Source organism: Takifugu flavidus, chromosome 11, assembly GCF_003711565.1.
Source record: "Takifugu flavidus isolate HTHZ2018 chromosome 11, ASM371156v2, whole genome shotgun sequence".
Lineage (NCBI taxonomy): Eukaryota > Metazoa > Chordata > Actinopteri > Tetraodontiformes > Tetraodontidae > Takifugu > Takifugu flavidus.
The window spans coordinates 7,021,372-7,034,206 of NC_079530.1; the positions used below are offsets into that span (position 1 = coordinate 7,021,372).

Below are 12,835 nucleotides of genomic sequence, written 5' to 3' on the forward strand. Positions count from 1 at the left end.
GCTACTACAAACAGCAGGCAGCCAGTGCTGCGGGCTCCCTTTGTTCCACATGGGCCTGTTGTGTGGGGCCTCTGCTGTGTGAAGCACCTGTAGCCTGCATACATTTGTAAAACTGTCTTGTATCTCCACACACACACACACACACACACACACACACACACATGCACACACACGCAGAATCCTCCCAGTCATCTTCTTATTTCTGATCTGGATCCTTTCCCAGCAGTCACCAGAAAAGAGGCAGAAATATGCTGCTGACAAGTTGCCAGTATGTCACAAGACAGGCACGCACACACACACACACACCACACACACACACAAACACCCACACAAACACACACACACACGCGCGTGCATGCACGTCTAAATCAGACTTTTATTGATGGAGAAGACACAGCAGTGAAACTAATGTGGCCATTAGCATTTAAGCTAGCCTCCATAAATAGTGGATCAAATATCCCCCAAGATTTTCATATTTCATCCTGTAATTATGGATTTTAGGGGTTATGGTGCTTCTGGTCAGGCCTGATGACATTGAATGGCCAGAATTATTATTGGAGTCAACCATTTCAGGATAATTACAATTAGTTCTGCAGCTATTCAGAAGCGGGTTGATGCACATTTCCGAATCATAATGTTGCGTATTTCCTTTTAGGAGAATAGATATTCAATATTCTGCTGACTAATAAGGACGTGAAGGATTTGATGTCAAACAACTTGCTCCTCAATAGAGAGTGATTGCTGCAGCCAGCACGAACACACAGTTGTCCTCCATCTAATTCCTAATTGCATCATTTTTCTCAACAGAAGCCCGTCATGCACCCGATTCACATCCTGCTGCGTGGGATTAATTGGCTTTAATTATGGATATCAGAGCCCTTCACAGTCGCTCTGTCATCACAACAGACGACAGGTTGCTAATCCCAGCTAATGACATTAACTGGAGAGGCTGTACAGGGACCGTATATCAGCATGTGCGTGCGTGCATGCATGCGCGCGTGTGGAGGAGCCCTCAGGCAGGCAGGACTCAGGTGTCGTGGTAATCCAGCATCTCAGGTGGTGAGCGAAGCTTTGTCTGCTCTGTGTGTGATCACCTGAGGGTGTCGGCAGAGCACACACTGGTGTTTCTGCCAGCCAGCTTCTTGAGTATCAGGTTGGATCAAAGTGGGACTACAGCACCAAATGGGCACATTAAACATATGCTCACGTCGCCGCTAAATAATGCGCCCATTCATACGGAGCCAAGGCTAACGTGGTTCCCACGGCCATGGATGCCCACTATAACTGCTCTAAACTGGCAATTAGATCTGTGTGAAACAGTATTGGTGCAAAACGTGTTTGGGGAAAGAGGACGGCGAGATTTGAAGAGAAGGGGAGAACGGCCCCACTGTGTTCCTGAAGCTCCAACCTTCAGCAGCAGTTGCTCAGCTCGTAAAACCACTAATTTTAGCAGGAATCGGGACAGTTCCACATCGCCAGTTAGCATCTGAATGGAAGGTCTCTGCTCTGAAACCCCCTCACTTGGTTCAGGTGTAAATCTCATCTGGGCCAGGCTGTCAAACAGGTTGAAACATCAACACGCTTGCATTGTCCAGTCTTTTGTGTACAGCAGCGAGCAGCTGTCACGGTATTTCATCGAGGATTGCAAATCTTGGCCACGTTACAGCGCTGACAGACGTCAAACACAGGCTGTAGGACTCGTGGACATTCAGACTAATGTTTGTTGTTTCTGGATTAACTAAGATACCCAAAGTTTGCTTCCGTAAATACATTACAACTTGCATAACGGAGAAAGAGAGGCCCGTCAAACCAGCCCTACAGAAGATTAGGATGCAAATAAGTGACAAACTGGTTAAAATTCATTCCTGCTTGACGGGCCGGAGCCAGAAGGAAATGCTTGCGATGAAACCCAAAACAATGGAGCGGCTGCCCATGTTCAATACTATCTGCTATTTACTGTTTAAGAGGATTAAATGCAAACCTGTCAGACATACTGAGGTGATTTTTAATGAAGACTGGTGTGATAAATGAGTCTCAAATTTGCTGCTAGTCGGAAAATAAATAGTGAAATCTTCTTCAGTTGTTCAAACAAAGAGCATTTGTAGCTATATAGCGGTGCAGGTATTATAAAAACATATTATTTCAAGTGCTTCTTTGGAATTCTTTGTCATTCATTTGCTGGAGGGCCCTCTTGACACAACAATGACAGCTTTGTCGCTCTTTGACCAGATCCTGGCAGCGATGTCCTTGGTGTCCTGTGACTTTGGATGGAGGGTGTCGCTCCTTTGCCTTCTCCCACACAATACGGCCCTTCTTCCCTTACAGAAACCAGCTGAAATGACATCTTGCTGCTGTGGAAGAGGATTTGAAAAAGAAAAATCACCTGAATTTGCCTGACTGTGCACTTCTTTGTCATCAAGCGTACCTTGAGAAATGACTCGACTATGCCCATGCATGAGGAATGAGGAACCATCTTTGGCCATGAGGACCTTTCACCTTTGTCCCATTTTCACCTCCAGGACTAAACGTAAAAATGACACATGGTCAATTTGCGAAGTAAATGCATGTTCATCGTGTTAATCAAGTGACATTCGCAACTGCTGATGTGGAAGGATCTTTATCAGCAGTGACTCGGCATTTTAGAACCAGTAGTTGACATCATTTGTGTTTGGATAGAATTAGGACACTAAAATATGACATGTGACACACAGGGTCATGTGAGGAACCTCCGTCTGTGTGACTGTTGCTGCCCACATCCTCTTTGCTAAAAATGCTGAGAAGTAAAGGGAGGAGCAGAATAGGAGAGGCAGAAATGAAAGTTAGTCTTCAATTTGCATTGCAGAATATTGCAGGTTTCTGCTGCACTTATAAGAAACGGCTGAAACATAAGTCAAACAGAGAAATGGTGGCGTTATGGTGAGAACATACACTAGAACGTCTGTTACCTTTGTGTTTTGTTGTGTTTCCTCCCTCATGTGTGCTAAAGTCAGGCCCTAAATATCCATGATTTGGCTAGGAAAATGTCCCCGCGCTTTTCTATCAGCTCCCAGAGGAGGTAAAACATTTACATGTTTGCTCTTGTGCGCTGGGAGGAAGAGAAAGCTGCTGTCAAACAGGCGTTCATCAAGACTAATGGACGTTAACTGTTACTGAGCAGACAGATGACAGCTGCACTTCATCACCGCCATGCTGTGGCTCTGTGCCACCGTTTTTGCTGATCAAATACAGAAACACGGGAACAAGACTGTTTCCTCATCGGGACCTTGGAAAATGTAGCAGCGGATGTGTTAAAATAGCATTTACTCATGAGCTTAAAAAAAGGGGACAGCCCAAAACTGCCGGCTGAATTGAAACTCATCCTGCCACTAGAATTCCTTCCCGTGGATGAAGCGTCTCAGACGCCACCTACCACACCAACATGGATGTTTTCATCTGCGGTCTTCCTGCTCTCTGGAATGCCGCACAATTACCCATGATGGGCCTCCCACCATCACATGTGTACTTCAAATGTACTTCGGAGACGTAGGGGAAGAAACGTTTTCCTGAATTCATTCTTTTTACAGAGCTTTTGCAGAGGCAGATCAAAGAAAATCCATTTCAGATCAAAGGAAAGGAAAATCTAGATTTCCTGGGGGTGATTTTAGCATTATGTCAGGATTGGAAGGGTGTGACCGGTTAGAGGATGTGTGCTTTACAATGACAGATGACTATGATAAATATCAAACTTCAAAGTCAGAATGATTGATCTGTTGACCATGTAAACACGACCATTCAGACCCCGTGGCACTTCCCACCTCACATCCCCTCTCAGTGATATTATACGCCCTCAGCTAACGCAGGTACACAGATGATTCGTTAGTCATTAGCTTATTTCCCCCAGCATACAGAGCAGTCTGAGAGTTGTGGTGATCACATCCTGTCAGTGGAGTAAATAATTATGTGCCACTTCAACCGTATTTTCCTCAAAAATCTTGACAGATTTCAGTTTTTCAACATTTTAAGCAGACTAGCATTAGTTGTCCTCACTGGAAAATCAAAGAAACCCAAAAAATCTGGAGCCCAGGTCAAAGCGAGGGTAGCTTCAATGTCTTTGTGACTTAAAAGTCAACAAGGGGTGAGCCACAGAGTCAGCCATAACCATCTTAGCAACACTAACCAGAAATGTGGTAGTTTGTTATAACTGTAAAATAAAAAACACAATCATATTTAATTTTAAAATGAAATCAAATGATGAATTTGGAAGATTTAAGCCAGCAGTAAGAAATGATAAATAGCGATGATGTGACTATTTGCGAACTGTGAATGAGACTCAACACCGATACTTGCTCAGGGTGTAGTCCCGCTAAACCCGCTGTTGTCTACAACCACATTGGAGTTAAGATAAAAACCAGTACAAACCACCTAAACCCATTCACTCAAAATAAACGTGCACACAAACAGCCGTTTCAGCCTGAACGGCTCACAACTGAAGCTGCACATTAAAGTTAATGTGCAGGTTGTTGTTGTAGAACAGACCCTCAGATGGCTCCACTTTTCAAGGGATCTGCAGGATACTTCCTGTTTTATTTCAAAACAAGTTTTTAGCTAAATACCAGAAAACAAGTTCTGTCCTAACCTTGGTCTTCTCAAAGTTTCTCCCTGTTAAATGTCACTTTTGCTAGTTTGAGGTGGAAAAACAGTGAAAAACAGCTAAAAATCTTCTTTAGGTTTGCATTATATATATTATTCAGCATTTTTGTCAAACAAAACCACAATATTAATGCCAAAAACTCTCCACAACAATGCTATTGTATGAACAAATTCATGAAAAGTGCTTATTGTTTATTATATAAGGAAGTGTTGAGAGATGGAACTCCGTCCATCAGCGAGTCTTAACTGAAGAAAAGGGAGGTAGGAGGGATTTCTTTTAAAGATACAGCTGACTTTTCAACTGCAATTCTCATTCTGTGGGAACGTGGGATGTTCCTTCCTCACCTGCTTTAATTCTGTCATCAAATCCTTGTGTGTTAATATGCTGCCACGGCACGACGCCGCCCGTCCTCCGCTGGCTGCAATCCATTAACTGTGGTTTGGAGGTCAGGGAGGTCACAGCCTCACTAATTATTATCCATTAAGGATATTGTGTGCAGTCATAGTGATGGTTTCAGGCCCTGCAGCACCGTCTGTGATGAAGCGTTTGCTTTCATTTTCAAAGCCACAAGATGTGCTTCATATAGAAGCACAAATCTGTTGTGTCTTACTCTAGAAAACCTGTTAAGCCACTGTTTATTCCGGTCATTATGTCAGGTTATCTCATTCTCGATTTTAAAAAAAATTGAATTAGCAAAGCATAACACCACATGTGGCACAGCATCTGATTTACTGGAAATGACAAAATACCAGTAATACCAGTGTGAAATTCCCCTTATGCTATACCTCATCTGTGTTCAGGGACGGTTCAACAAACTCTTTGATGTCACGGAAAACTAAAACCCAAAACAGCAGTGAACAGTTTAAAAGTGTGAATGACAAAAATAGTGTAATATGTGACTTAATGCTCACTTCCTGTGTGCTTTTAGAACACTGATGAGATCATATAGTTCCCGCCTTGACAAACTTTCATTTCTTAGGGTTAGGTTGAAGAAATGCATGTAGAAACGTGTCGGGCTGAGTTCCACCTTACTTTCATTTCGGTTACCAGAGAAATTCTACCGCTGTAGTTCCTTTGAAAGCTGGATTAGTCTGAGCAATGTTTTATTTTTCATGAGAGCACAGCAGCATTAAGCTGCAGGGCAGGAAAGAGCAAATTCATTTTCAGCTAACTCGATTTTCTCGGCCGCTGCCATCTTTTTTTATTTCCACTGCTAAAAACCAACTACAGTTCTGTGCCTGCAAGTAAGGGGAAATATTTTCACTTTGCGATTTGTGACCGCAGCGGGTGGGGGTGTGGGAATTCCCCCTGCTTCCATTGTGGTTGGTTTTGGCCCCATTTTCATGACAACCTTTTCAAAATTCGTGGCAAAACAGTTTCCAATGCAGACACCATATCGAAGCCCATCTCCATGCAGACCACACACAGGCTGTAGTACAAGTACCAGTTGGTAGGAGGCGGTAATGAGTCAGACATGCGTAGAAACGTCACAACTGAACATTTTCAAAAACTAGCGATTTAATGGGGAATCACTGAAAATGGCCCCGTTTTAGGTTTGCCCACAATGGCGGCGCTTTTCTACGCTTCATTCTGGAGCCCCATTATCGCTCCGTTTTCAGGCATTCAAATGCGGGCAGACAGCCAAAATGGTGCCAAAGTTTTGTGACATGTAAACAGGCCCAAAAGCAAAACTTGCTTTTGAAAAAGTTTTGAAGAAATGTTCACATCCACACGAAGTCGCCGAAAGACTGTAATTTGCACTGGCGACCTGTAGGTGGCGCTGTAAAATAGTATCAGAAACAGAAAACACAGAAGCAGAAATGCAGCATATGTATAAGTGTAAATCAGTCTTGTGGGCCAGGTTAAAAATTTGTGCAGTCTGGCTACCAAAACATTGTTTCCGTGGTGATGAAACATCCATACGACAAAAAGATGTTAGCGTATGCTTATAAGCCCGTGTAAACTTTCACGTACAGGCAACACATGCGTCAGAATCTGAATGGTGTTGATACTGAGCAGGCAAATAAACACCCACACACACAAATAAACACCCAAAATATAGACCGTTGGCTTCTAACTGGGGGTTTACAGTGTGTTTACAGATGCAGCAGACAAAAAAAGCACTTTCTGCAGCAAAAGAATCTAATAACACACTTCTAGCCTGTGGTCAGCCAGCACAAGATGCCAACAGCCAGTCCAGGCGGGGCAGACGTCCAGCCGGCCGCTGCCCAGGCCAGAGCCTGCAGGTCTGATCAGAGTGGGAACAGAGCACTTCGATGATGTTGGAGAGATTAAGAGATGAGAGGAGGATGACGGATGAGGAGACGGAGGATGGAACCCCGCCGTCACATCAAGGTGCTTTTGTTCTGGGCCACAGAGGCGTCACGACTGCAGGCAACAATTACTGTACGCACACCGGAAAACATCCACCGACACACACACACACACACACACACACACACACACACACACACACACACACACACACACACACACACACACACACACACACATACACATATTCTTAAACATCTGAGCACAAACTACTTCAACCCAAGCCTCCTCCTCCTCTAATGGACCACTTCCTCTGAACCTCTCTCTGTTATCAACCGTTCTGTGGGCGTATCCTGCCAGGGTCTGCTCACAGCACTCCAGCCTTTGTGTAGTCGTTGGCTTTAAAATACCAGATGGCCAGATAGGTGTATCACTTCACACTTTAACAGAACGGTTTGAGTTCTGAAGACCTACTTCCTGGCCTGGCTGTGGTACTTTCTGCAGTTGTCGATCAGAAAGATACAACAGAAATAAAGCTGATTAAAGAGATAGCGGTTGTCGGTTCATAAATTACTTCAGTGTGTCATCATCCAGTTCTTAGGTATTTTCTTTTGTTGACTTCCACCAACAATTAGCATGCTAACAGACTAGCGGCCGACAGGCTGTGCTTGTAATGGCTACCACGTGTGCTGAGCTCTCCCTCGGGGTTGCTGGTGATAGACCTCTTACTGTAACCAAAGATTTTAATCACCATCCAGAATGTCTGTTGTTGACGAGTTTTTCTGTCCTGAGGTGAGTCTGGATTTCAGGCGCGATCCGCTAAAGTACACAAAATACTGCCCCCGACAGATAGGTGCCACCTGTACCTCGGCCGTCTCATTCGCAGCGAGAATTTACGACCTGTGTCTGCTTCCTCGCTGAATGTCAGGAGAGGGGAGATCTGCTCTCTGTTGCTCCAACATCTATAAACAATCGATCCACAAGAACATTATGATGAGAAATGGAGAGAGCATTAGGACAGAGTGCACCGCCGCCTGGGATGGTTTTAGCTCCCCTCTTGTTTAGACAAGCATTGGTGTTGGCTATAAAAGGAAGAGGAAAAGCTCTCTCCCCCCTCCCTCTTCCTCTCTCTCCCTCGCTCTGTTTCCCAACCTTTCATTTTATTTCCTCAAAAGCATCGTATCTGTCCAAGCATGGCGTTTGAGCCCGCATACACACTTGTATGCTTTGGGTGTGTTTCATTTCAGCCATTCACATCCACCCAGGTCCACGACAGCCCTGCTGGTGCGTGCAGAACCTCCACCTTCCGCAACTTAAAAGAACTGGGTAAAAATGGTGAAGGTGGGGCTAAGAGAACAATGAATAATAAGCTGAAAGCAGCAGGAAGGGGAGTAACATCCTGTTGCACACTCCAGAAGCTCAGTCATTGTGCAACACAAATTAGACCAATTTCTAAAAGCTGAGTCTATTTTCAGCCAATATGACCCGGTTATGACATTTAAAAAGAGCTTGCCCAAACAACCGTCTATAAACTTTAATCTTTGAAATAATAAGCATCTGCTGATGTTTAGCTGTTCCTCTGTTTCCTTTTCTGTGTGGTCATAAATGGCTCTTAAATAGGAAAATGGGGAGCTGATCCACGGAAGGAAGCAGATACTTCTGCTCTCTTATCCATTTTTTTTATATGAATAAAACTTACAGAGGTTCCCTATCAGCGTAGAACAAATTGTGACCCGAGTTATCTTTAAACGCTCCTTTTTAAAGAGATGCAGCAAATTTTTTTTGGCCCATATCAAGGCTCCACTTGGCCTCATTTTCACAGCCGATGCTGCGCAACAGGAGTGGTTTTCAGGGGCTTGTAAAGCCAGGCTGGTTGTCGGGAGGGCGGGGGATCTCTCTGGAAAACAAGCACTTCCAGAGGATCTGCTGTGAAGCTGGGAGGGGCCGTCCGCTCCTGGAACTCTTGGTCAGTGTTGGTTGGAAGGCCCAGCTCTGCAACACGTGTGTCTGAGTCCGATTCCAGTGAGCTCATCAGAGGTCCGTGCTGTTCAGAAAGTTTCCTGCTTAAGTGGTTTTTAAAGATCCCAAATGAAACAAAAGAAAGAGGAAGGAACACTAACGGTTTCACGCTTAGACCACAAAAGATAGATAAGTAAAATGCAAATACCTTAAATCTACCTTTAACTTAATATTTCTTTCCTCAGACACTATTATTTCAGACTAAATGACCAGAAATGCTCAATCAACCTTAACTGTATCTGGAAAAAAAGAGCAGAAATGTTCATTTACACACTGGTGAGTAGATGCTGCGGATGTGATGACTGTTTACTCCGCCTGGCTCTGGCTGAACACTGCCACCATTCATCCCACGCCAAGACACAGAATCAACTGGAAAAACTGGACACGGCAGCGAATACCTCTGTAATAAGTGACCCCCCCCCCCCCACACACACACACACACGCGCGCACGTCTAAAGACTTTTATTGATGGTTAGACATGGCAGTGAAACTAATGTGGCCATTAGCATTTAAGCTAACCTCCATAGAGGATCCCCAGTGGATCATCATCATCATCATCATCATCATCATCATCATCATCATCATCATCATCATCATCATCATCAACAACAACAACAACCCCAATATCAATCTTTTTAACTTTGACAGGAATTTGGAACTTCAACGACACAGCAGCGCCACTAAGTGGTATAATTATGCATTGCAGGAACGGCAACGGATAGTTTTTTTTCGTGCGCTGGACGGTTCCGTGCGTGTTTGCACACGCGCGTGTGTAAATCACGAGGGAGCGCTTAAGGCCTCCCGAGATGCACTTGGTCTGCAAAAGGAGTGTGACAGACTAATCCTTTTACTAAGTGGTTATAATCGTGAGATTCTGCAATTTTTGTGCCTCCTGTAAAAAACGCTGCACATCCAACTTATTCCACTTAATTGCGACCACTTAATTAGAAATATCTGGTACATCTTTAGACTATATTTAATTCTGACAAAACCAGTGAAATGCAGAACTGCTTTTTCTTTAATTTCTTCAGATTAAATCTTGAGAGCTCTCTTTCCTACCTTGATTAGATGAGATGGATGGAGACAGGTAACAGATGGGGAACAGGGCTGTAAAAATCTGATCACTTTTAATGACACTGATGAGAAGTAAACTGATTAACACAGTTGGCTTTGGGACACGTGCTCCAATCTCATCTGTCAAATCCCAGACGTCCCACAGCTGAACTGGGACAAGGTTTCGCGCCACCTGATGTCATTATTAAAAAGCAAAAGTTCAAACAAAGTCTGGCAGATGGGAGGTAAAATCCGTAAATTTAGTTAAGCCCGATGGAGACGAACGGTATTATTACTTTGTAGACGCCACACCCAGCAGAAAAGCACAAATAAACATGCTGACACGGCCCCATAGGCAACCAGTGAGTGTACCAAGTAGGTCTTGCATGTACATTGTGGATAAACTTTCCATATGAAATCATAAACATCATAAAACTAAAGAAACGAACTTTTTTGATCCTATTGTGAGTGCTCTGTGATGCCCATAGAGTGCAGTTACACATTTTACCCAGGTGATGTCACTGTTATTATTATTATTATTTTTTACTGCCGCCAACTTCTCCCTTGTTGCCACGCACCCGAGTTTTCCCTACATTTATTCATATTGCGTTGTACATCACCCGCAACTCACCTCAGAACCTCAGGTTTCTTGTGTGTTTATCTTTGCACGCGACATCAAAGTTAATCTGTAAATCAGATTTGGAGTCATCCAGGCAGGCTCCTGTTTTGTGTCAAGTGAAAAGTGGCAGGACCATATGGAGCATGCTGATCATAAGAGGATAAAGTCAGTGTGTGTGTGTCTGAATGTGTGCTAATCTTTTCCCGGTGTCTTGCTCTGATTTAGTTATTTTGCTCTGCTCACAGAGGACTCGTCTGCTTCTTCTTCAGCAGCAATGTACCGACCATCCTCCGTGAAAAACAAGGAACTGATGACTCTGTATGAAGGAGATGGAGAGGAGAGTTTTTATCAGAACGAAGATTCCACCAGTGAGGTGAGCTGAAATCAGAATAGGGAGTCTTCAATGTTATGCAGGCAAACTGTAGTAAGAACTAACAATCAAAGCGAATAAGGCACGACAAAACAATTGTACATATGCATATGTTCATTTTGAGTTTGGAAAACTTTAATACACCCACATTTCAGGAGGATCTAGAGGAGAGAAGAGGAGCCAAGGGTTACCGCAGCTCACTCTCCCTGGAAATCTATGGCCTGAGGAGGGAGCAGCAAGTTTACTTCTCCAACCAGGAGTACTATGCCAGGCTGGAGGAGCTAAAGAGAACTCACCTGAGGAACATGGCCGACCTGGAGAAGATGTACATCAGCCAGGAGAGGGTCAGAGATGAAGGGTACGGCAGAGGAGATGACAGAGAGGACGACAGAGAGGACGGGCTGACTATCAGGTTGGCTCTCTTCAACAAACACGCAAATCAGACTTGATCTTCTCTTCATATTCTCTTTATTTGCGCTTTATACTGTGAGTCAGCATCGTTTTATTAAAGCTGACATCTCTGCAGTTTTGGTCCTGCCAGGAAACTACAGCGGATCAATTCTCAGGAGGAGCTGGATTTCCACGAGACGTCGAGCAGTTCGGACTATTCCGAGCTCCACAGCGCAGAGAGCGTGGGGGAGCTGGAGATGGACGTTGCGAGGAGGACCGATCAGGAACGAACATATGGGAGGTTGGTGCGGCAATGCTTCAGTAAAATTGCTTCAGTCAAATTCCCAATGTTTGATTGTCCAATCCATCCCAGAGACTACACTCCGAGTCCTGAAGATATGATGTTCCTGCCCCGGAGAACCTCTCAGAACAAAACAAGAACGGCGTCCCCTCAGACTATTGTCAGTGTCAGGCCAAACTCAAAGGTCACTGTCCCCAAACCCTTCCAGATGATGCTGAGAGAGGAGGAGAGGAAGAGGCACAAGGTGAGGACGCGCTCTGAGATCGAGCTGGAGAACACGCTGCTCAGACGGGAGCTGGAGGAGCTCCAGGAATGCCAGAAAAAGTTCCGTGCGTCCCCAGCGCCGGCGCACATCCATCTGCCCCTGTATGAAGTGATCAGTCAGAGATTCAGCCAGGCCAGAAGTGTCAGCAACACCAGCAGAAGAAACCAGGGTTCTCCTACCGCTCAGCCCTTCACTTTCCTAGAGAGGGAGAGGAGGAAGAAGGAGGCCAAGATTGAAGAAGAGCTGGGGAGGCTGGGGCCCAAAGAGGAACGACAAGTCTTCAAAGCAAGGCCCGTCCCTCGCTCGTTGTACGCAGCCAAACAGAGATCCAAATCCACGAGTCGCCACCCCAAGATCTTAAACGTCTGCATGCTGGAGAGGGGGGTCACGGAGGGCCACAGTGATCCCAACTCTGACCCAGAGCAGGTCAGCTCCCCAGAACCGTGCAGGCCTCAGAAGTGTGTGAAGAAGCAGCTGGAGGTGTCCATCGAGCTGGTGAAGGAGAGCGAGCGGCAGCTGCAACACTCAGCCGTGTAACAAATGTGACTCCATCAGCGTGAAATTAAAAAATATTTTATAAGGCTAAACAATGCATTTATTTAGCAAAGAGTCTGCACAACAGGGGTAGACAACCCGGTCCTGTGAGTGTCAGGCCAGGCTTTCTGTCAACTGCTTTCACCAAGGAAAGAGGGATCCTGGTTGAAAGTGTCTATCTGGTAAAATAGAAAACCCGGCCTGGCTGTGACACTCATAGGACTGGACTGCCTAGCCATGGTCTAGAATTTTCTCCATGTGGTTGACAGTCTTGTATGAATTAACTAAAGAAGGTTTTTGTTCTGTTCAATTTCAGAGTTGTGGCATTTTCTATAATAAATCATTCTGATGTGAGGTTTCCATTTTTGCCTGTCTAAATT

The 12,835-nt window shown here is 44.8% G+C and overlaps 1 protein-coding gene and 1 long non-coding RNA gene across 3 annotated transcripts; one reads left to right on the top strand and one right to left on the bottom strand.

Annotated features, from left to right (window-relative positions):
• Positions 1 to 1,987: 1,987 nt before the first annotated feature.
• On the bottom strand, positions 1,988 to 7,972 carry LOC130533764 (uncharacterized). Of its 2 annotated transcripts, XR_008952664.1 has the most exons (5): positions 7,656 to 7,972; positions 2,946 to 3,085; positions 2,727 to 2,764; positions 2,426 to 2,521; positions 1,988 to 2,351 (listed from the first exon to the last, which is right to left on the bottom strand). It is a non-coding gene; the product is annotated as an uncharacterized LOC130533764 (long non-coding RNA). The 2 variants fall into 2 exon arrangements; XR_008952663.1 differs by having other exon boundaries at positions 1,988 to 2,521; positions 7,656 to 7,971.
• Positions 7,973 to 8,627: 655 nt separating this feature from the next.
• On the top strand, positions 8,628 to 12,822 carry LOC130533759 (protein FAM161A-like). Its single transcript, XM_057047444.1, has 5 exons — positions 8,628 to 8,941; positions 10,841 to 10,968; positions 11,121 to 11,377; positions 11,492 to 11,656; positions 11,729 to 12,822. Exons 2-5 carry the CDS (start codon positions 10,870 to 10,872, stop codon positions 12,456 to 12,458), a joined length of 1,251 nt encoding a protein of 416 aa, XP_056903424.1. The 5' UTR covers positions 8,628 to 8,941; positions 10,841 to 10,869; the 3' UTR covers positions 12,459 to 12,822.
• The last annotated feature ends 13 nt before the right edge of the window (positions 12,823 to 12,835 follow it).